This window comes from Pleuronectes platessa, chromosome 8 (assembly GCF_947347685.1).
Source record: "Pleuronectes platessa chromosome 8, fPlePla1.1, whole genome shotgun sequence".
Classification (NCBI taxonomy): domain Eukaryota; kingdom Metazoa; phylum Chordata; class Actinopteri; order Pleuronectiformes; family Pleuronectidae; genus Pleuronectes; species Pleuronectes platessa.
In genome coordinates this window covers 13,785,300-13,810,682 of record NC_070633.1, presented here as the reverse complement: position 1 = coordinate 13,810,682, position 25,383 = coordinate 13,785,300, and the positions used below count along the sequence as shown (strand labels likewise).

The window sequence follows — 25,383 nt, the reverse complement described above, 5'->3', positions numbered from 1 at the left end:
CCAAACTGAGCCAACACCGAAACCTGTCTGCGCTCCGCCATGCACCACCCGCTGACGCCACTGACAGCACACCACATGAGAATATGCAAATACACATCAAAATGTAGAGAATTTACATTAAACTTAATGCTATTCCAAGGTGATATTTTCAGGGTGATTTGTATTTTGAAAGAAAGAAAAAAAAGCTTCATTCTCATCGGCGTGCAGACGAGCCTCCCGGTCTCGGCCTTGTCAAGCACTCGTCACCATCGCGCAGGAGAAATGCTGCAGTGGAGACTTGTTGGGTTCTGTTCAGTCGAGCAAAAAGGAAAAACTGGCTTCGCCTCAACTCGCGCCGCTAAACTATTCTACTGAGAGCGTTGCATTAGCTTGATTACAGTTTTATCTGTCAAACGAATGCACAGAAATAGCTGACAAAACATTATGTTGCAAATCCAATTTCGTATTGATTGACAGCGCGAGATTCACCCCGGCCCGCGTTATGGCTTCCCGCACTATTAGAGCATATTGCGGTGTTATTTGCCTTGGAAAGAGGGGCCATTTCCTGGGTGTAATTAGTTAAGCTCCTCTGACTTTGGAAATTTAATTGCAGGTACAGTAGAACTGGCGAACAACGGGATAACTGAAGCATTACCGACTGTGAGGGACTAACAAACAGCAGGAGCATCCCCCTCTGACAAAACAAACACACACACACACACACACACACACACACTCACAGGATGACACACAAACACACCAGCATGGACACACACTGACGTATTTGCGCATTTAAAAAATATTAATAAGAAGCATACATGGGCTCCTGACCTCTTGATTCTTTGATCCATTAATGACATGCAATATTCATACTCCCCGCTCCTGAATGTTTCATTATAACTCCAGAGATGTGGAGTGCCTTATTAAAAAGTATGGCCCGGACTCTCTACAGTATGTTTATCATTTATCATGTGCTGTTAGCTCGGTGTTTCTCCTCCGAGGAAATGCTTCCCGTGACCTTGAATGCTGCTTTCCTGCGTCCCTGTATGTAGGAAATCAAAGCATAAGAGGGTTCCATTAGGTTAATATCATGTACTAAATGTGCCTGAAGACCTGCATGTCTGCTGTACAAAGATAAATATTTTACTTGGGCTCCTAATATGCTCGTTATCATTGCTTCCCACAATTTATGCACATTAAGTGCTACTCATCATGTTTGCTGTTCAGCCGACATAAAACCTTGTGTAAGGCTGTTGTTAAAGCTCCTCAAACTGTAGTATTTGTTCAAAGAAAATGTATCATATACCATAATAAGTAAGATTGATTCCTCTTTGTATTAGCCGGTTTATCTTAACACCCATAATAGCCAGGAGATCAATCATGGGAACACTGGTAGCGTGCCACAGTGGACACTGGTAATTATTTAAAAAGGATCACAAGCCATTAATGGTATATCCCCTCACCTTTCCCATTATCTGTAGCAACCCGTTTGTTTTCCTCTCAATTAGGCACGCAGGCAGTGAGCAACACCCATCTCCTGTTACTGGGATATGGCAACAGGGGCCATGGGGGGGGAAGGGAAAATAATAGGCTGCTGTTGTTGTTCCCACTGCTGCTGCATGAGGGATTGTTTTGAGCATTTTCTTGGCTGCATTATATTTCTTTATCCTCTCCCACCATAACTCGCCGCCACCATTAAACCTCTGTCACTCTCGTTTGGTGGTCTGAAATGACTGGGTCACTGAAACCTGAGCTGAGTCAGAGCGCGGGACATTATGTAGTAATAGGAGAAAAAAATACAATAAAAAAACATAAAACAAGCCAATAATAAACAAGTGGGATCTGTTCCTTTCCTGTGACCACTGCTTTTACAGGAGGATCTGTTTGGGAAACGGACAGGGACATTCACATATTGAGTGAATTGAGTTTTTAGAGACATGTATGTGTGTTTATATATATATATACAAGTGTGTGTGTTAAAGAACAGAGAGAGTATATACATGTATATATACATGTGGGAGAGGCGGTGGACTAGTGGCAGAAACTTGGACTATGGGCAGAAAAGGTCTCTGGTTCGACTCCAGGGAGAAACAACAAAAAGACGAACCAGGATTGATCTGTCCAAAAATCCAAGAGGATTCTCCCTACCCTGTCTAGTGCCCCTGAGCAAGGCACCTTATTCCCCCAACATCTGCTCCCCGGGCGCCGTACATGGTCAGCTCTGTGTGTCCTTCACCAGATGGGTCAAAAGCAGAGGTTAAATTTCCCTACCTGCATGAGTGTGCATGTCTGTGCATGTGTTTGGGACAAATAAATGTATCTTAATCTCTTAATCTTATATATGTATTATGTATGTATGCATGTCTTTATATGCATACATATCTGTTATATATGTACAAATGTATTTGTTGTATTTGTAATCAGTTGATCATTTCTTTAATTAGCAACTTAATCAATAATCCGACATTACAAACATTAACTTTTCACCCAACAAATAATTCAAACCTTACAGGTTTTTAATTTTTAATAAAGAGATAATTTTCATAATCTTAAATTAGGGTTGATCGCATTTTTGGCGTTTGCTCTTCAGGGTTAACCGATTAGCGTCAGTACTATTTCTGTTGATCCAGTAACTGTGTCATCAGATATTTCAGTCATTTCAGCACCAGACCACGTGTGTGCCCTGCTGTATGATTTACCTTGTGCCCACATGTAGACATGCAGAGATGTGTTTGTCCACCACATGTTTGTGTGGGGGCTCACTCCCGCACGCAGACGGCCTCCACCATGGAGCTCTAACGTCGTACGGTGAAGATGTCTTCCCGCCACGCTGGGCTGACTGCTGCGGTCGCACGGCTGCGACTGTGCAAAGCCCGAGGCGAGAGAGTGAAATGTGTCAGCCTGTGCAGCTGATAACGCCGCCTCTGTCACACTCGGGCCAAAGAGTGTTTTCTGGGGGAGCCAAAGCGCATGATGGGCTTGTGACGCAGTGCCATTCGAATAGGGAGAGTGGGGTAGGCCCTTTTTCCTCATCCCTTGAACTGTGTCAGGTCTTATGCCTCATGATGCGTTTTCATTTTCCTCATGGAGCCTTCATGACGACTCCTCCCGAACATCTTTTCCATTACTGTGTTCTGCTGCTTGACATATGGCGAGTTTTATCCCACTGGAGATTTTTTTTGCACTTTGTTAACCAAATGTGATTTTCGAGTTGTACGGTGTTTGTACAAAATGTTTTATTCAAGTAGAGTTGTTGTTTCGTTACATCTGTGTGACTCCCTACCACAATGGCAAGTGCTTCTCTATCTCCTTAGGCCATTGCTTCCCACAGTCTCTTTCATGGTGAGAGGCCCTGACAGAATAAAGAAGAGCTCCTTGAGAGCAGAGTCTCTTATCAGCCTCCAACATCTGGCCAAGACTGATAGCTCCTTGGAATAGCTCTTCAAATATCATTGAGTTTGAGCTGCATAATGCTTGTTTAACTGCATCCTTCCTACAATACTAATTCACCCCCTCTCATTATGTATCTTTCCCCAGAGGAAGCCATTTCTATGATTAGTCATTTTAGTTCCTCAGCAGGGTAGGATTGATGTGTGGCACCGCATAAAATCGTTGGAAAAAAAGAGATTGAAAGGTGAGTCAAGTCATTTGCGAGCAAAGGAAATAAAATACGATGTGACCGTCCCGTTCACACATTACAGGAAAGGGAGATATTGAATTTTTAAGCTGTTAAGTGTTTAAATATTATTGCTCAAAAAGCTGCTTTCCTCTTGAAATGCACAAACTTTCTGCAGAGAATGAGTCTTTCTTAATCAGAGGAATTATCACTGCTTCCAAACGTATGGCCTTGATGCATTGCAACTCATTAAATGAAAGCTCTGAGGTAATCTGCACCAGATTTAAGAATTTATCCAAGCACCTGGTTCTGTACGAAGTCACAGGATGCCAGGTTTAAACAGATGTGCGTTCACAACAGTGCGACACAAGCAGGAAATAGTTTTCAAGAATAATAATTAATATTTTGGTCAGCTGCAGCCAGGCCCGGATCTAGACCGCTCTGAATGGGGGGGGAATAAGACATTTGGGATGGGCACCTGTTCACACAATGGCCATAGTGTTGAGAGTTTTTCCGAGTTTTTAAGAATCCGTCACAAAAAGTAATTCAACCTAGCCGTGGTATAATAATATAACAATAGTAATAATAAGTATTATTATTTTATTATTATTATTACACATGCCACACACAGACTAGCACCCCGGAACATTTGTATCCCTGTGAAGCAGCACACATGCAGCTGATGAGTTTCAGGGAGGAAGCTGTGAAGGGATGACGCTGCAATTAAACACAACAATGAAGATTATTTTTTAATGATACAGGTGTAATTAATCTGAAATTTGTTAATTCAACAGCCCGGTTTTATTTAGTAGAACAAAATACTGTTGTATGAAGCAAAATGTTTTGTTAACTCCCGGACGTTATAATGTTATTGAGACGAAAAACTTGTCTACATGATGCGACTAAGGTCGAAATACTCCAATTATTTCTTCTTTTGAGTATGACCTTATTCAGGTTAAGGTAATGAGACAATGCTGTTTTCATGACAGTGTCTTATTCAGACTGTTGACCTAATCATGTTAATATCAGAATATTGGTGTCCATGTAAACATGCTATCGTTTTGGCATTTGCTCTTTCTACTCCCATTCATAAAGGCCAAAACCACATGTACCACCGAACCCACCGAGCTAGCCCCCACTGATCACCTGTGGAGGGTGTAGACAGCCATGTGCTTCCTCCAATGCACACAGAGTCACCAGCTGCTTCTTCTCACCTGACAGCGAGGAGCTCCACCAGGAGGATGTCGCGTACGCGCTGGTTCAAAGAAGCTCCTGCCGATCTCAACCCAACGCCCTGACCTAACCCTGTCTATTAAAAATGACTTTATAGGAAATTGGCATTTTAAACAAGCATATTCAGGATATGATGATGATTTATGTATGTTAACCCAGACAACCTCTCCATAATCAGAGTGCTGTGGTCTGAAAGTCATGTGCTTTGTGTCTCTGGCCTCTCCGCTGCCATCAAAGGGATAGCGTCATTTACACACACTCTTTTTAGCCTAACTGTCCTCTGATGTCTTCCGATGAGGTGTGTTTAGGGACCATCGGAATTGTCATCGTCTTCTAGCTTAGCCACTTTTGGGGGACGATGTTTTTTGTTGTTTTATTACAGCTGAAGATTTGGTCACTAGTTACTTCAGTTTATTGGATCCAGCTCTAACCCTATTGAGACTCATACAGTGTTTTGGGGACTCAAACACTTCATCCACCCCTCCACCGGCATAGTGGTGAGTAGATAATGAGGGAATTATCATTTCTGGGTGAATTATCCCTTTAATACAGTATTTGCTTACTTCAGTAAAACATAAGTTACCTCTGGACATAATGTCGCCAGTGACTATGTTTCCTATGAGGTATTTATTTTATGCCTCCACACTGACGATATCCAGTGGCCAGAGTCATTATGTGTTTTGGTTGTCGGTCCGTCCCTTGAGGGAATTTTCTCAAATTTGGTACAAATATTCACTCCGACTCAAGGATGGACCGACTATATGTTGGTGTTCTAAGGTCAAAGGTCAAGGTCACGGTGGCCTCACAAAGTATATTCATGTTTCTCTTCAATGTGATTTCTTAAGCTTAGCTTGAGGCAGTGTAGTCAAAGTCAAGGTCACAGTCACCTAAAGTTACTTTGAATGTGACATATTAGGACTGCCCATTGTGAATTTCATTTCAGTGTCCACACTTCACTTGGAGTCACTGATTGACTCGAAAAGGTGTTTTTGGCCTCTTGAATGTGAAATCCTAAAAGTGCTTGAGGGAACTTCTTAAACTTTTGATAAGTTGTGACCTGCGCTCACAGATAAAGTGATTACGTTTCAGTTGGCAAAGGTAAAGGTTACATTGACCTTTATATGAATCTGGAACAAAAGTATGTAGAAATATATACACAGAAACTGCACTGGTTGGCGGAGGCATACAATCGCACTGCAGTAATTCTAGTTATTCAGCATAATTAAGCATGTTTCCTTATTAGACAGTGTTGCCTGACCAGCGAGTCAGAGTCACTAAAGCAACTACAAGCGACACGGCCTGATGAATTTTATAGAGCTTCAGATATTGATGAATTAAACCAAAACACAGCTGTCTTTGGACAACTATTTTAACCTTCCTGATAACGAGGGCTTTCGCTTCCTAAGGACTTGCATCACTCAACTAACATTTTAATATTGTTTTTAGAATTTTTTAATTCTTTGGGCCCAAATTTTCTCTTCGTCACGTTTAGAGTTGTTTGTCAGCCTTTAGTAAACACTCGGCTCCGGTCTAATTGTTATTGTGCAAACAACATTGTTCGACTCCCATATTTGTTTTTAGGAGGCAATTTGATATTATTCCCTTCATATGATCACAACTAGAGCTAATGAATAGGAAATGATTCAAGTTAATTATTTAGGTACATAGGTATGATGTGGCCCATTTGCACCAACAAGATTATATTTTAAGAGGAAAATGTCCAACACATGGATCGATAATCTTTCATAACCAAATGGAACTTTATTTACAAAATTTATGCGTAATAATTGAATGAGTGAAATTATATCGGAATCAGTGTCGGCCTCAAAAACCCAGAGTCAGTGTCAGTCACTAAAGTCACAAAACAAACACAGACACTGACTGAAACAAATGGATTAAACCAGCTGAAAGTAGATCATTATGCACACTACAGGTTTTTATCATATGATTGTAACAAGGCACTTTGTTGTTGAGTTTGATCGTGAGAAAGTTCCTTGAAATGTCTGGAGAACAGAATCCAGTCATCATGAGCAAATCAAATGTAAATCTAAATTCATGGTCCCGAGATAGAGACAGAGAGAGAAATACAGAGAGAGACAGAAAATGTAATTTTATAAAATAAATGTTGTCGTCTCCAACTTATACGCTCACGTATCCTCAAAGAGGCAGAGATGACGATCTTATCCTGTTGCGTTTGCAGGAGAACACAGAGAGCAAATGAATAATTCTTGCTGGTGAGGCTCACACTGCTCTGAGCTATACCCTGTGAATCATCATCATCATCACAAGATAAAAGAGAACATCTTTTCATCTATTTTTCAGTCCTTTCATTTCGCCGGCTCCAGTAACACTCCTGTGAGTGTTTTCAAATCCAAAAAGGCGTATCGTATAATTATTTGTTTTCATACCGATGGTATCTGTGAATTTTTTACAGTGGTGACAAAAATTGAATTCCAGCAAAGACTGCGCCCAGGGGATAATGGGGTATGGCCAAAATGTCTTAATTGCAAATAATGCAGCACAATCATCATCATTTAATATCAATTATATCAAGGCCTTATCTCAAATATTTGGCTCCCCTTGTAGCGAATAATATTTTATTCTTTATGGGGATTATTTGAAATGATGCGTGATTAGCTCAGTTCACACTGAGAACCAGCATGCACTGTAAATGACCAATTAAATGGCTCCTTTGGTATTCTTCAGTTAATTATTTTGTACGGCATATTAGCAGCGCAGCATCACAGGTGGCCTCTCTCTTCCACCAAAACAAGCAGCAACATCCAGAGTCAGTGGCAACGTGATGCAGAATCTGTGGCGACGTCGGACCAGAGGAGTCAGCGGGTCAGCAGTTTGACACGGCTCATCATGACTTCAGCCATTGAGGTCACGCAACTGACGTCCTGTGACTTTGACACGGACGCTGCGGAGTCTGGAGAATCAATGTGATGTCATCCCGGACTCATCCCAGCGGGCTCTGATGAGTTGTGGGAACAGAGATCAACTTTGACCCTGTTTGGAAAGGAAATCTCTCCCTCTGAAGACAAGGTCGCGCCACGTCATTACTTTATTGACACAATTGATTCACATCACACCTTCAAACACACGATTCCAGTTACACTGAATATAAACGTGAAAAATGAGCCATGTCGTCATCATAAACTCTTGATGATACAGCTCTGCATTCATGTATTTACGTGGTTTTTAGTGATGCTTCATCAGCTGCATAGTAGCAAAGCCTCATTAGATGCTATTCATTCATGACTCTCTGAAATCAGCTTCCAAAGCGTCACTGCACTGCACTTCTAATGCTAAACAGGACGCACAGTATTTCCCTGTGTTTAAAAGCAACTCAGTGCATTGCAGTATCAATAGCCGGAGCATCAGCCATTTGCAGAGCAATTAAAAACTCAATTTTCAAAGGCTTTGCTGAGGGTGATAAATGGGCCAGTAATCCCCTAATTGTTCTCTCTTAGGCAGAATCATATGAATGATGGATGTTTCATTAGAGACAGCGTCAAACTTAAAGTAAATAAAAAGAGGTAGATTTAACACCCTAATTCTAACTACTACTATTATAAATATTAGAAGTTTTGTTGTTTTTATTATTGCTATTCTTATTATTAGTAGTAGTATTATTACACATTTAAATAAGGTTAAATGTTTTTTGCATATGTTCATGGTTGCAGAAACAAAGAATCCGAGTCGTTTATTAATGACCACACGACCAAGTTAGTGGAATTCCTTTTCATCACAGCAGGGAACATAAATAAGACTTTGACGTAGACAGCGGTGACACTTGAGTAGACAATATGTGGACAGGACAGCATCACACACAGTAACATAACAGTGTGTTATAGTGCATGTGCATCATAATGGTTACAGAGAGGATGATAAAACAGTGCTCCACTGCCGTTCACTTCTTTTCCTGATCAGTTTCAGGACCATAGACAGCTCTGCTGCCTGTGTTTCCCTCTGCCACAGTACAACATGTGTAGGCCTTTGAGTGTGTGTGTGTGTGTGTGTGTGTGTGTGTGTGTGTGTGTGTGTGTGTGTGTGTGTGTGTCCAGGCATGACGTGTTTTCAACTTTCCATCACTTCAGCTGCTGCTGTTTTTGAGCTTCTCTCCAACCTTAAGAAAAAATGTCACTGTTTCTTGAGCCGAGCTGAGAAACACGGACAGTGTAGTCCGTGTTTCTTCTATATATATATATATATATATATATATAGAGAGAGAGAGAGAGAGAGAGAGAGAGAGAGAGAGAGAGAGAGAGAGAGAGAGAGACCGATGCACAGTGGACAAAAACTTTGGGGGAAATAACCGCAGCTCTCTGCTTCAATGGGGCAAACGCAGCGTCTGCGCACGGTGACGCGTCCAGCTCTTGCAGCAGCTGCGGAAGCTGGACGTGTCCGAGCTCGCTCACCATCGCTGGCCACATGAGACTGCGGTGTTTTATATGGATTCCAGCAGCCCGGTGCTAATATTGACAAGTGCCGCACTTATGCCAAACAGTCGTAATCAGGCTTTTATATAATTTCATTCCAGCGTCAGATCAAGTTTGACCAACACCGGCCAGCACCGCCACTGGTCCAATCGGAGTTCAGATCAGCTCCTTCCTCCCCTCCCCTCCCCGCATCTCCCTCTCTCTTTCCCTCTCTCTCTCTCTCTCTCTCTCTCTCTCTCTCTCTCTCTCTCTCTTAGTTGCAAGGGGGAAAAAAGCAATGCTCTGCAGCTGCTCGGGCTGCACCTCAATGAACCTAATTGGTGCGCTGTGAGCGACCATCATCACCACATCCACTGGATTTTCCTCATCGCGCCCGGCTCCCCATCCAGAACCCAGCCTCCTATATGAATGTGCCCAGGCAGACTCTTTTTAAGGAGTTGAACAGATCATAGGTCGGAGGAAAAGAAAATGGCACAGCGCGTGGTTTTGTTTCTGCTGTGGCTCTGTGACAGATCGCTCGCAGGGTTCCCCAATCAGATTAATATCGGTAAGTGCTGTTTAATTGATAAGGAGCCGCGGGTTTGTGTGGGGGAATCAAACGCACCGTTGCATGCTTTGAATGTTTGTGCCGTACGGAGCGCGGAGCTGTGCGCAGTGATGTGGCGGAGACTAACTTGATTATGCTGCAAGCTCAAAGCCGCTGATTGTTGAAAACTAGATTAAAGCGACGTCTGTGTTGTGTGGAGAGAAGTGATGAGTAGAAATGAGGAAGGAGGGAGACGGTCAGCTCGACCTGAAGAGTTACTGACGGGCGCAATGGCCAAAAACGCAGGATAGTAACATGCGCCCTGCTTCACATCACCGTGGGACGTATAGAGTCTCCCCTCAATGAATAAAATCGAGTCTCCGCTGCCTCCACATTAAAATGCAGGGGTGTGATGTGGAGGCTTGGTCTCATCTTCATGTTTTTTCCCATCTCTTCAAGGGGGACTGTTCATGCGCTCCACGGTGCAGGAGCACAGCGCGTTCAGGTTCGCTGTCCAACTCTACAACACCAACCAAAACACCACTGAGAAGCCTTTCCACCTCAACTACAACGTGGACAACCTCGAGTCCTCAAACAGCTTCTCGGTCACCCACGCGTGTAAGTCTGCTTTTATTCGGTTCCTGTCCAGATCCTCTCCACCGCTGTCCCGAGCAGAATTATTTATGTCTACACTCATATGGAGCTCAAAGGAGGGAAGCCAAGTCAAGTTCATCCCACTCCGCTCTGGTTCCTGGAGTCTCAGTGGGAATAACACACACATCCACAAACAGAATTGTTATAGCGTACACACTGTTCTTGCGGCATTTCTTTGGGTTTACCACAATATATCTAGTATTTTGTCCCTCTGGAGTTGTGCAGAGGTGACATTTCACCAACCCTCACATCCCACCATGAAAAAGAAGCTGCTGTTTACATTGCCAGCCTTGAGGAGAGAGTACCAGCCAATTACACAAAACCCCATGTCAAAGACTCACACTGCTGGGAGAGTTTATATGGAACACAATTGGATTTTAGTGCATGTGCTGCAAATATTTTTAACTTTCTTCACACACACAATTCACTCCTCAAGAAGAAAGGACATAAAGGAATATGGTGCACTATCTTGATTTGTCCGTGCTTTTTTATGGGCGCTTTTATGTGGACACCTCCTGGTGCAACTGGTGCACATAGCCCTTTTTGATTTGTAGCTGATATAACATCATTTCTATACACCCCCTTGGCAGCCGTTTCTCGAAATCAGCAGAAACAGAGTGGATGAAAAGGGGGAAGAGATAGAGCCGAGATTGCCATTTTGTGATGTCATTTTAAATGATGGGTTCAGTGTGGCCGAATGGCCGGCTCCGGAGAGACACACAGCTCGGTGTGAGCTGTCCAGTCAGTCTAACCCCTGTGTGGCACGGTCATAGTGGCCCCTCTGACTTACGTGCCAGAGACCCTGCTCCATCCTCTGACTCCCCCCCCCCCCCCCCCCCCTCTGTGTTACAGAGCATCTCCCCCAGCATTGCAGCGTCAGCTCATTAGCACCCAGCCCTCATAGCACCTCACCGTGCTGTCATTGGGTGAAAGGAAGAAAAAAAAAAATCCATAGCTCCCTAACCAACGCCAGCAAATGAGTTAGGCTCAGACCTGCAGAAGAGGTGGGTCTGAGCAGTGAGGGAGATGAAGCAGAGCATCGTATCACAAGAAGCAGAGCTGCCGCTGCCCTAACGAATGCATCCATAAGAAACAATAAGCAAATGAGAGGGAATAAATAATAGATAGTCCTTTGCAATTTCACGCATGTTGAAGAGGAAGGGAAGCATAGGAGGAAAAAGGCTTGATATCAGAATCTAATTAAATTCAGGGGCAGACAGAGCTTTAGTCAGAGGAAGGGGCTCCTATGGGAGCCGTGGCCCCGTTTCTTGTTTCTGGCTGCCACGTCTCAGCATCTCTCTCCATCAAGAGCACTGTCTCAGGACTGCCTTGAACTTCATATACAAGAAATCGATGAACCTTTAATGACGCACATAAATTAATGCATGGAAGAAATGCATCATTTAATGATGCAAAAATAAGAGGGTGACTGTCAAATGTCATTATACTGTTTGCTGCAAGCAGAGAGCTTTGATTTGCTTATTAAAAATCTGCCCGTGTGTTTAGCCTGCTGCATTATACCGAAAATAAGTTTTATACGTAACACATTAAAGGTCATCTGCTTGATTATAGAATATTCAGTTAAATAATAAAAAAAACCTTTGAGCAAAGACTGTTTTAAAAGCAGCCTGAGATGTAGCATTCTTTTAATATCAGAGTTATTTCAAGTGCCCTCAGAGTCTTGTCAAGCTCGGCTTGCAAACGACAGACAGCTCATGCTGAGCTCACAACAGTCCACAAGCACCTCAGATTGTCTGGACCGATGTCGTTGAAAAAAAAAGAGATGACGGTTATTAAATATCACTTATCTGCTGACTTCCAGGCCTTTGAGGCTTCGCCCCGAGCGAGCGAGGACCTCCCGTGTTCTGCGTTTTACATTTGTCAGCGCTGTTGTTTGTTCTGCAAGCTGTCACAATTATTTAGTGGACGTTTCGAATTCCCTTTGTCATCAATAGCCCCGCGCGGATGACTCAGACCTTTTGTGAGCGATAGCACACATCTACTTTATGATTGGGACAATGTGAAACAAGGTTTTACAGTAGTGGCATTTATGCGGGTTTGGGGAGTAAATCTATTTCGAGGTGAGCTTCATTGCTTTGATCAAGATGAGATGTGGCTTCCTCAGGCCTTGAAGGGTCGTTGAGATGACAGCCTTTATTTTATTTTGTTTTTGTCCGGACCTTTTTATCTCGCAGCTGATGTGGGTGTGCTTTAGTGTGTATTCTCTCTTTACCCTGGGACAGAGAGTGCCAAAGCCCTGTACTCTGACTCATCATGTAGATCACTCCCCCTCATTTGCTCTACATCCTTTAAAAGTAATATAATAGAGGGAGAGGAGCAAGAGGATGCGAGCACAGGAAATCCAAATTAAACTTGCCGGAGTTTATTCTGCTTTCCAGAAACAAAATATGGAAATCCTTCGGTATAATTAAGTCGAGTCCTTGTGTCAGAACCGTTTCTTTCAAGTCGGTTTTAAGCCTTATGCTATTAATTGAATTAGTGACCGGCAGCAAAACAATGTGTGGCTGCAGTAATCCTTAAGGCTCGGCTTTGTACTGCACAGGGAGGGTATGTGCTTTGGTGGCAAGACTGTTGTTGCTTTGAAGTGACATCAGAAATAGTGAAATGTTTAATTACCAGTGCAGGGTCCATAATAGCAGTGGAGGCTTGGAGTCAGGTATGCTCACAGAGGCGTAGTTCAAAGCAAAGGGTAGCGGACTGAAGAAAGCCGAGCAGTCAGCATTAATGTTCCTGATGGTCACGGCTAGGCAACTTAATGACGCTGCCATCCCCTTTTCTCCTGTTTACCCTTCATCTTCTTCCTTCTTTACCTGAGGCAGGGAAAAAGAAAGGCACAGAGCGCCCCTCCGTCTCTCTGCGCTGCGCTATTTATTAGATTACTGGCCTTGATTCCTGTTAAAGGGAAATTTTGCAATGCTTGGCTTTTGAATTTCATCTCTCTGTTCCTCATTCCTCATTCTGTCATTAAGCTAATGGTGTGTGTCCTCTCTGCCAGCCTTTTTACATGTGCCTACCCGTGTTTTATTAAATCCTTTGGGTTCTTAAACCCTGGCAAGCAGCTGCTTCTTTGGCTGAAACGTTCAGCCACCTTCTCCGACCGCCTATAGCTACTGTCGTCAGAACCGCCTCGCTACCAAGAGGATGGAATTACATTTGTCTCTCCAGAAGGCAAAAGAAAAGACGGGAGAGGGAGAAGAGAGAAAAACAGAGGGCATGTGAGATGCAATATGTCTTATTGTAAAAGGAGGGATAATGAAGGAATAGTCTGACATTTTGCAGAAATGTGCTTTCTTGCTTTCTTACCAAGGCTCGGATCAGAAGATTGATCGGCTGCCACTCTCATGTCTCTAAAACACAAAAGTTGGAACAAGAGCAAATTCTTTGTTTTGTGATTAAGGATTTTGCCCAGATGAAACAAACAGTTGTAGAATGTGTTATTTATTGAGCCTAAGCCAGTTTTTTCCACTGGTCAATGGTGCAATATTGGCAATGTCAGTGTGAGGAGATGTGCAGAAAAAGAATGATCACACAGTATTTATGTGCTGCACTCTTGCACTGAATGTTGCGTTGCACAAAATGATGGGGATCATCATAAACACTCACCAGCGCTACACTCAAGTCAAATATTTGTCTAGACACAACACATTCTTCGAAGCCTCTTCTTCACCGACCTTTACGCCCACCCAGAGCTAGCTCTGCACATGTTGCCAAAAAACACCAGCAGTCTCTTTCCACTGGCAGCCTACACTTTGACTGAACACTTGTGGCAAATGGCATATGTTGTGAAAAAACAGACCTTACCCAATCTTTGCATGTATTGTTGCATGTAGCTTTAGGGGCTGTGGTTGGTGTTGGTTGGTGTGTGAATGGACAGAGCGACAGGGAGACGTGTTGCCGAAGCTCATGGCCTGACAGAGACAGAATATGGTCAAGAGAAGCTCCTCAGGTGATTGTAGTAAGCACCACACTTCTTGTCCTTGCAGCCTGTAACTCAACTTGACGGGTGTGACCAGGCAAACATGGCAGGGGAAGCTGGGGAAGCTGGGAAAGAGAGAAGGGGCTGTCGACTGAGTGGTGGGAGGATAGAGATAGAGACTGCAGTAAGAGAAAGCAAGAGGAGAAAGGATTTGATTGGAAAATGTTTTAGAGGTTGCTTATCTCAGAGAGGATGTGTGAATGTTTGTGTGTGTGTGAGAAAGAGAGAGAGAAGGAGAGAGGGAAGGGAAGAGGGCGAGCGACTTCTTCGGGCTATGGGGGTTGTACTGGGACATGCCATCACATTCCAGCTGTGTTGGAGGCACAGATGGAGGTTTGTGTATGAATGCACATGCTCATATGTATGCATGTGTGTGCACATATGCACGGAGCCTGCACACACAGTCACAGACAGTAGGCGTGTGCGGTCACATATGCACAGACGGGCACGTCCTATCTCCCTCTTCACATTTGTTACTGAGCAAATCTCACTGCTATGTACTGAAGCTCCCGTGACACGTTTCATTGCTCCTAGAGTAAAGTCTACGTTTAGAATATTCCTTGACCCTCCCTGTGTGGAAAAAAAGCCAACACACAAAAAATCCTTTAAAGATATGCAAATTAAGAAGAAAAAGTGTATGAACTTTTTATTAAGTACCATGATTGTGCAGAAGTCTCTGGGAGAAACATGTATGGTAACATAACAGTGTGTTTTTGAGGCCAGCAGGCCAGGCGGTCTCAGAGGCCTGCTGAGGTGGCTGCATGTGGGTCCCAGGCAGATGAGTGGTACTGTAACGGCTCGGGATGAGGTTACATGCTGTGGGAACTGCGGGTCCCTGAGAGGGGAGCAGGGCCAACAGCAGAGAGAGGGGGGGGGGGGGGGGGGGGAGTGACAGCACGGCTCAGATAGCAGAGGATGGGGCGGAGGAAGGGTGCAGCTATTCTCACATTTTATGATCTGACTGACACTTTTTGGCATTATCCTCTTAGCAATCCCAAGACTAAATATAAATTATTACTATAAGTGCTTTAAAAGGATTCATGCAAGCCAAAATGAAATGCTGAATAAAGAATAATGTGATGTAACTGCATGAGGGCAGATTTACAGTTTTGCAACTGTTATGACTTTGTATTACGGCTCGCTGCAGTTCCGCAGCTGACCACAGATTTGCATGTGGGAATTGCGTGGGGGTGTGGGTTCCTGACATGAAAACCATCCAGCTGTGCCAGCCCGCCATATTCTAATTTGTCCCAGCACAGTTTCATAATGAACCCCAAAATAATGTGTTTTCACTTCTCATAAGAACATAATATCCTTAACTTGGTGTTTTGCATTGTAAAGCTATGTACAGCGTTATTCGTTTCCCATTGCCCTGCATGCTCTCTTTTGATCTCGTGCTGTCGTCCATGAAATCCATCTGTTGCACGTGAGGGTGTCATTTGAGCGTGGGTATGTGCTTCTCAGCGGCCGCCGTAGATTGAATGATTTCTGGGAGAAATGTTGCAGAGAAAGTGAAACTAAATTCCTGGATCCGCCCATTTGTTCAGATCTGCACCAAAAGGGAATGGGTTCTCTTTTGAACAATTCCACATCCTCTCACTGAGTTTCATGGTAATCCGTCAAGCAGGGTTTGTGTAATCCTGCTACCAGACAAACCAAACAAACAAAATAAATTAAAAAAATACCCTAGGGCAAGGGTTGGATTTTAGGGTATGATTTATTTCATGATTCAAATAATACATTTGACTCCTATGATACTTATCAAATGTTTCAAAGAACAATCAGACCCAGCGTCAATGGGCTCGACGCCACAGAGTGCTTATAGTAGGTCAACACACAACATGCTGAGTCTACTGAGAACTGATGTAATAGTTTCCTTTAATACAATTTTCTTGAAGTTTCACTGGCATGAATACGATGACTGGTCCGGTTTGCTGTGGTCGAATGAGGTTAAAGCTTTCTCATACAGCAAATACAGACAGAGCTGGCAAGATCCCAAAGGCCAAACCTCCAAAGGGAATGTTGTTTTGACCTAATTTTCCGGCCATGAGATGCCCTCCGCTGTATTTTTATATTTTATATCTTATTTTTTTATTAAGCCAGGCATATTGCTGAAGCCGTAATGAGATTCAAAATAGAAAACACAGAACACACTCCGAGGCAGATTCAACACAATGAATTTTTAATCAGAATTTCAAAAGATCCTCTTAAACCCAACCTGAGGAGAAGTGTTGCTGTCGGAGTGCTATTTGTCTTGGAATCAATGATTCTGGCAGATGTTGTTTGATAAAACAAAAGCTTTCCTCCCTCGCCGCCCTGGTTCCTTCAAATCTCCATATATCTTTCACAAACACCGGGCGTTTGGCCATTTCAACCGCGATGGAATATAAAGAAGCACAAAGTGCAGGGACAGATTTTTCATTCGGAAGACCAGTAAATCACACAGTGGATTTACAGGCTACTTTTAAAGAGCTCCTCAGCCCTGACAGTCTGTTGTGGTTTGTTCTGTGGGGGCATGTGGAGATCTTTGGATTTCCTATTGATTTCCTTTATCTATCAGCTCGATATTCGGTGGCAAATGTGATAAATCATAACCGAGCGGGGGGGATTATGGTGAAGTGAGTACGGGTGGACTGTCATGGCAACCTGACGATATCATCACCCCCCAACCCACAGTTACAGGTTATAACATGACAACTGATTCTCTTAATATAATTCATACCAGAGTGATTCCGGACCGTGAGAAGTGCTTTGAACATGTCCGCGGACATATGGAGTTGCTCATAAAGCTTTAACATTTTGATGGATTTTGTTGACAGTAAAATGTCCACATCTGTAAAAACACAGCTGAGCAGTAAAAACCCTGATGTTTCCAGTAACCATTAACTAGAATAAATGTATGAATAATTTGTGGGACACTGACCCATATCTGAGCTTTATGGCAAAGCCATGAATGCGAGGAGTAGATCAAGCCCTCGTTTTTCCCCCAATAGCAGACATGATGCAATATGACAGCCCATCTATGCTCCGCACATCTGTTCAGCACTGTTCGAATAATAAGGTGGTCTCTGAACTATAAGTCAACAATGACAGGCTGGGTCTGTGTTCCCTTATTGAAGATGATATCAGCGCTGCGCCGTGATGAGCAAGAGGAGGCCGACCGTATATAAAGCAGTGGTAAACACTGTGAGGGATCAGGATCTTACTGGTGCACTAAAGATATTTGCCGTTGTGCTGCATGCAAGGAAAACTGTTTATGATAAGAAAACCCCCGATACATGTGGAGCATGTAAAGTAAAAAGGGAACGGCTGCTATGTTGTGAACTATTCATCTCAGGTGCATCGGGGATATGTCTGCCAGCAGCCCAGCTGCATGTAATGGCTGCTTTCCATTTTGTTTTGTCAGTGAGCGAAATCTCTCAAGAAGAGTGGGCTATGTCGTTTGTGTCAGGTATTATTTTTCATTTCAAAATGTAATTTATCCTCATGCACTAGTTGTGAGAAGGCAGGGATGGAGCAGGTAGAGAAGAAGAAGAGAGGAGGAGCATTTTTCAAAACTTGTCACGATTAAAGATCTCTGACATTGCAGTACGCATTTTTATTTCTTTACTTCCACCCCCCCCCCCCTTTCTGTCTTTCACATTTCTCTTTCTCTCTCTTTATATGTATTTAATCTCTCCCACAAAGCCCATTACAGCTATGTCCCCGCAGCCATCGCAGTCACACTCAGCTGGCTATTGGCCATTCACTATGCTCCCCTACAATACCCACAATCACTGAATCAGTAATCCTCTTCTTGAGCTGGAATAGCACATCATGCCTCATCGAAGTTGCTGCATTGGTCTGCTTTCGCTGGGCTCAGGAGAAAGAGAAACTCCGGCTGCCCCCCCTCAAAAGGAGCTTCCGACTGCATTGTCCTAACCAAGGTCACACGGCTTAGGAAAGAATACACTTCTGAGCCTTTTTTATTATTCTTCAAGAACCCAGAGAAGAGCATTAATTGGCACCTACATGCTGTCTAATCTTGGCCGTCCGCTTGGGCTGCACGATCAGCTGTTGTTGTTTTGGTTCCTCTGTGCGTGCGTGTATGTGTGTGTGTGTGTGTGTGTGTGTGTGTGTGTGCACGCGCGCGGCGGTGTGTAGTTGTTGCGCTAAAGACAGTCAGAACTGACGAGGACATCAGGGTGGTGTTGTTGTGAATACAAAACACCAACAGGCAGTGTCACGATGTTATCTCCCAAACTAGTAAATATTGGATCACAGTGCAAAGGGGCTTCCAGCTTCCATCGCTCCGTCTGCCGTCTGAGCAGATTGATCCGCATGTTTCTGGCCCGTTTCAGAGGAGACAGTCGCTAGCAGGGCCCTGCCAGAGCTGCATGTCTGTGCAGAAACAAGGGCTCCATCATAACTGATTGCTTGTGACAGTTCACAGTCGCCGGGCCACTGAAGCATCATAACCTTGTGAAACTAGTGTATGGGCAGTCTAGCATGCAGGCTGAAGGAGAGGAGGGGAGGAGAAAGGATTAGCATATTCCTTGCAGTGATACGGAGATTCAAATAAGACATGTCGTGCCATGAATAGCCTCTGTGGTTAATATTAAACACATCTTATCTAATGAAAGACATAACGCAGACCAACACCTCTGGGGACGGGGGTGAATTTATAGACAATCTCTACAACTGTGATTGCAGGGGAAGATTGAAGAGCCCAGCGATGTCAGAGCAGGGTCTGTTGATGCGCTGGAACTGTTGAACTGCTGATGACACTGACACGGAAACACAGTGTCTTCTGGCGCTCCCGAGGAACAGAACCAGAGCCTCTCAAATCACTTTAGTTGTGTTGTCATCATAATGTGCGCCAATGTATTTCTGATGATTCACTTATTCACGTTGAATGCACAAGTTTAATCAAACCTGCGCCGATTAAAATGATAAACTACATGCTGGGAGTGATTTGGTCGGTTGCAGCGGAGACTTTACGAGGTAGGAGACTGATCCCAGAGAACGCTGAACAGAACAGTCTCTAGCACCGGAGGTGGCAGATGTATGACACACATTCCACCCCCTGTCCCCAATAGGCCGATTGTCTGTTTTATAACGTCTGAACTGGGAAACATATCCAGCCAATCATATTGCTGCACTGATGCAAGTCCACAGTTGAGGTTCAGGTGTCACCTTAAGTCGTAAGTCCATGTTTACACCTACTCATTTTGTCAATTGAATCTGATTTGATGGTTAAACAGAAATATTCAATGATTTCTCTCTTTTTTAATTTTTTACTAAATTGTATTGAGCTAAACAAAATTTTAAAGACATTTAGTAGAATGCTCAAGGTAACAGGACATTCAGTCGATAATATTAAAAATCCAAGTGAGCCCTCTAAGCTAATGCATGTTAGCTACAATAACAATATATTAAATAGAACTGAGCAATAAAGTTCTGCTAAAGGCAGAAAATAAAGTTCCTCTTGACCCTGACTGACTCAGATTAACCCAATGTCCAGGTCTGTGCCTGTACCTGTCGCAGACAACTTCAAAAAGTGGACATGATGACTTCAGGTAGTGGAATGATTTGACCACAGCGAGTCCTTAGAGAGGACTTGAACAAAAATACTCCGTACACTCACAGTAAAAAAAAAGTCTTCTTGACCTGAAGAATCTCAGGAGAGTGAGGGGCCTCTGACTGATGACTTGAATCAGTGGTTTTCAGGGGATACTCCTGGTTTACTGTTTTGGCTCTACCCACAATGTAGCTTTTAGATATGCGCCCGGTTTTGTCAGCCTTAAATAACTGCCTGGGGGCCCTGCAGTGACACCTCCCTATGAGGACGAGGGTGATAGGTGACTTTAAACCTCCAACAGGCTGTGACTCATCTGCTCCTTCGCCATTTAGGAGGTAGGGGCCACTGCTGTCCGTGCGTCTGTAGATTGAGATGCATTTATGGCCTCTAAAGAGAAAAACATTTACATGTGACACAGCGGTGTGGCCTTAGTTTACATGCTTCTTGCTGCTGTTCTCCTGTCCTTAGTGCTCACTATCCCCATGAGTGAGAATTAAGTGAACACGATGTGCTCACTCGACCATGACCCTCCTCTGTTTCTCCCTCCAATGGTTAATTCGGAGAGTGCTGTTGTGTGGCTCTTGCCATTTCACACATGGCTACGTAAAACCTGTGGGCGGTTGCTTCCATGCCGCTGTTAATGTTTGTGTGTCCATGCATGACTGTGTGATGAAATATTGAAGTGTTCTATCATCGACCATTCGGTAGCCGCCGGCGCGATAGCTGTCCTTTAATTTAATTTTTCCTGCCTTCTTTATCTCGGTGGTGGTGTGGCTTTATTTTCCGCAGCGTGGCGCGCAGATCAGGAAGGCAAACCTCATCTGGACCCATGACAGAGCTAATCCATCGCAGCTGCGGAATGAAAAGGCCGTTTGGAGTGATTCCATTCCAAAGGCCTCAATAGAAAGCTCCTCTCAGATGCTGGTGCCCTTTGCAGCCCTGGAACTGCTAGAATATGATGAAAAAGGACTTGGAAGAGTTCAGTGGCTTAGCCATGTTTACGATAGGAGGGACTGGTGGAGCAGAGAGGCACAGTATGAGGACAGGGAGATGAAGTGACCAACCACTGTGGTTTTGTACGCCCGACTGTGTGAGCTTGATTGTAAAGTTGCTTTACCGTCATCTCTCCTGTTCGCTACACTGACCTGAAGCCAGCTAAACGCTGTTGGTCGATGTGTCAGGATTGATTCACTTCGGGTGATGAGCTGGACTCATTCAATAGCCAACCAACGGCTGTGAAACGTAAAGTAGCCAAAAGCAACATAATGTCCACTTTGACATTATTAACTGACCACACTTAAAATAAAGAGGCTCACAATATGTGTGGATGAGGTGAAAATTATTCATTCTGGTGTATCTGGACACTTAGTCTGAATAACATACCCTTCTTTAATATGTCAAGGGCACAGAGAAGTCACAGGAGATTTGCTTAATGTTCTCTTGCTTTCTTCCCTGAGACTTTGTGCTCTGTATTTTTTGTCCTGCCAGTTGTAGTGCCGCCACTGCTACCGCTACCCCAGTACAAGTCTTCTCCCTAAGCCGTAAAGGGATAGACTTTGGGTATTCTACGCATAAAGAAGCTTAGGTTTGGGAAATTACTCTCAAGTGGCCGAAGTTTGTGAAAAGTCAGTGAACATTTCACTCCCAATTTCTGGGGTTTCGTCTCAGAGCAAAGCTTCTTAGCCCTCGGACACCCTGAAGCTGAATGAAATATTAGGGACTAATCAAGACTTTTGTTGCATGACCACTTTCCCGTGGCTGTTGTGTAGCAGCCATGTTTTTTCTACAATCCATCCAAGTCCAGCCAATCCAGAGCTTGTAGCGTCAACTTGCCCCATCGCTAACCACTCGTGGGGTCTAATGTAGCAATGCAGCTGGAGTTAATTTAGCCAGATATTGAAGTGTCCTTTGTAATTTCTGCCTCCGCACCAGTTTAATGGAGATTAATGGAACGTCGCAGAATGAACGTCATTAGAGGAAAAACGTGTTTTATTACAATATCAGTTGGAACATTTTGTTGTAATACCATTGTACTCGTGAAACTGAGGACTGAGCTCTCCTAGTTAATCGAGAAAAAAAAGAAGCACAAGTGGTCAGTCAACTAGAGAGGTTTGGAAAAGCAACTGACTCTGGATCATATTTAATCAGAAAAGAGAACAGAAATATTTTCCAGCATTACAAGGGTTCTCATATTATATTTTATTTAAACGTATAGCTATTTACACGATGTTTTGTGTGTGTTTCCCTAGTAGAGCCATTTACAGATGGTGTATAATGGTGTGTTCTGGATGTCAGTAGTGACATTGGACCAACAGCCAACTTGATTGTAATAAATCTTATTTCCCTTCAGCCATGTTTACAGCGGCTATTTCTTTGATGGAGCGAAATTCCAACGGTAACAAATTACAGTGTTTAATCAGTGTTTGAATGTGGTGAAGACCACATATGAAAATTCATCTATTTTAGTTTTGACTTATGATATAAGGGGGCAACATTTGGAAACATTGGCAAATAAAAAACAGAACCATCTTCAGGGCCGAGAGACCAATGGGGGGGAAGTGAAAAAAGCTATTTTTAGAATTTGGATGAACTGACAATGACACTATAAACTCTCTTTGTCAGGTTATCCTTGTATTTTAAAACCTCTGGTGAGAGACAGTGTATCACACTGCCGCCACTTTACACACAATGTTTCTCATTGGCATTACCAGCATATGTCCAGTCAATAAAAAGGTCGACTGAGAATAAAATGGAGCACATCTTTCATCTAATGCAGCAAACTTTGTTCTCTCTTTTGCCTCTCTTGTCTCTTTTCTCTCTTTTCTCGAAGTGACGACATGGAGTTGTGTGAAGTGAATCGTTATTGTTTTAAGTGGGGAAATTTGCTTTAGAAATATAAGGTGAGCAGTGCATATTTTAAGGGGCCACATCACAGGCTGTGGAATATATAGGATTACAGCTGACTTACTGTCATAGCCCTCTGTTTTCCATCTCTCTCTGTCTCCTGCTACCTCGAGCATTAGCATTCAGGGACAGAGCACCGTCTCAGCAAGGGCACTAATAAGATGAAAACTGGTGCCGGACTGTACATACTTAACCAGGCCTGGACTCAGGCGGAGAAGGAGGGGGGATTCTTTAAGTGATCTCTTCAAGGTTAAACAACTAGTCCCATCTCCCGTCCTCATTGACTTATTCCATTATTCTTCACAGAGAGAGTGGAGAGCTGCTCCTGGAGAAGCGCTTTTTTAAAATTCAGCTCAGTAATCAGGCTTCACAATGCAAATCCCCCAATAGCTCGACTCGGTATGTTTCATAGCCATAGGATATGAATTGTGACGTGTAATTTGATTAGCGACACCGGGGGCAAAGGCTTAGTTTACACGTGCAGGAAGTGGACCTCGTGAGACTGACTGATAGTCATCTCCTTTCGGTGGCCCCTGTGTGGAACACTCATGCCGTTGCATGTGTGTATAAGCCACACATAAGACTGAGAGTTCTGAAAATCCCCCTGAAGGACAGAAACGACCAGTCAGGAAGCATTAAACTCAGATGGTTTGCACCCTAACTGGAATATGGAAATTTCAAGACTTCTTGCTGTCCTGTCGTGCGGATGAGAGGAAGAGAAAAAATGACAAACACAAACTGCTTTAGAAAGCAACGCACAGGAACGGAGAGAACTGATGCACAGAATCGAGGAGGGCAGGCAAAACAATCCGGTGTTTTTTTGACATTGATGGAAAAATATATGTGCCCGCCAGACATCCGCAAAAAGTTTATTCTGTTTCTTTTTTTCTTTTCAGTCATCCAAATAGGAACAGGAACAGGGGAAGTTTGCAGCTGCCAGGTTATTCCCCCTCCTGTGTAGAATTGGATTCAAAACAAGTCAGTCAGGTGCCGCACGCTATACCGTAGAAATATCAGCACCAATCATCCACCCAGCTCTCCTCAAGTCAAGTCGAATAATTTAAAGGCATTGTCTCAAACCAAGTGTAATCTCCGTGATGGAGCTGAGCGTTTTCTCCTCGCGTCCTCCTCTCCTCACAGCATCTGTCATGGAGTCCGAAAGTGAACTGTTTTCTCGTGATTCAGCGAAGCTAATCTGCTTAGTTTGTTGTGAAGCCGAGGCCCATGACCGCTTGTGACGGCAACAGTACGAATGTTTGCCGATGTGGTCGGACACGTTGAACTCCCACATGTCTCCCCCCCCCTGCCCTGCCCTGCCTCCCCGACCTCATCTCACTCCCAGCCCGGAGATGTTGATTAGGCCGTGTGCGTCGGGACATGCGGCACCGCCCTCTGCGGCCGCTCATTCCGATGCAGCCGCGGCGCGATCCACAACCTCCTCACGATCCCCGCGTTCGCCTTCCTGCCTCCTTCTCCTCCCCTCCTCCATATTCATCTGCGGAGTAGAGCACGCTTTAGGCCTGCAGTGCTGATTGGGAGGATTAGTGGTGTGTGAGGGACTTTGTCACCAGCTTTCTGGGAAATCCAATTACAGAATATCATAAGCCTTACATGTTTCATACTCCGCTGAATCCTCCTTAAAATGCACACAGCCATACTCACAGGGTCAGTGTTTAGCTGCTGTCCTTGCTTTGTAGTGCCTTGACATATTCCCGGAGGTAGGGGATGTTAGAGAGGATAAGTCAGGTCCTGTAGCACTCCTCTCACCTCTGCATTGCAGCAAATGGTGGACTGCATGAGTCTGCCGAAGAAGGGATTGTTATTTGTTCAACGTGATGGGCTGGGATCTCGGAGCACGGCTCTCGAACTGAAGCAAGGGGCCAAGGGTGTAGGTCTGTTATCTGCTTGCATAGATAGTCCTTAATTGCAGATGTCAAGGAAAGGGTATTCAGCAGACGGGGGGCATGCAAAGCAAGATTTCTGCATGTATCGGTTGAGTCCTGTCAAACCGATTGTCCCTGAATTATTCAGCCGACGGTCTGTTCTCACAGCTGTCATCACAACACTGTTATCTGAACTTCTGAAATGGCCAGCGTGTTGAAGATTTGAACAGCATTCTTGTTCAAACCCCCTGCTCTTTTGCTCTGCACAATGATTTGTGTTTGTCAAACAGAGGGCAACACCACGATGATGAAGACGCCGCGGCATGTGAGAGCCCTCTGCGACACAGGGGTCTGCTTGACCCCTGGAGAGCTCTCTGCCACATCTGCTGCACTTTGGTCAAACGAAAAGCAGGATAGTTGAACCCTGAAGGTGAAACTATCGGTTACAGGGAGATGGAGCTGAGAGTCATCGACTCCCTTGAAGATTGCTTACCAGCCACCAGTCACGAGCACAGGCCTATATCATCAAGATGGCAGGTGAAGAGGAGAAGGAAGCTGTGGTTGAAACGCTGCAGAGGAAACTAGA

The 25,383-nt window shown here is 44.1% G+C and overlaps 1 protein-coding gene across 2 annotated transcripts in view; it reads left to right on the top strand.

Annotated features, from left to right (window-relative positions):
- Window positions 1-9,741: 9,741 nt before the first annotated feature.
- Window positions 9,742-25,383, top strand: part of gria3b (glutamate receptor, ionotropic, AMPA 3b) — an 80,752-nt gene continuing 65,110 nt past the window's right edge. For both annotated transcript variants that reach the window (XM_053429528.1, XM_053429527.1), the window contains exons 1-2: window positions 9,742-9,820; window positions 10,259-10,417. In XM_053429528.1, coding sequence (XP_053285503.1) covers window positions 9,742-9,820; window positions 10,259-10,417 — 238 coding nt within the window. The remainder of the gene's footprint in view (window positions 9,821-10,258; window positions 10,418-25,383) is intronic.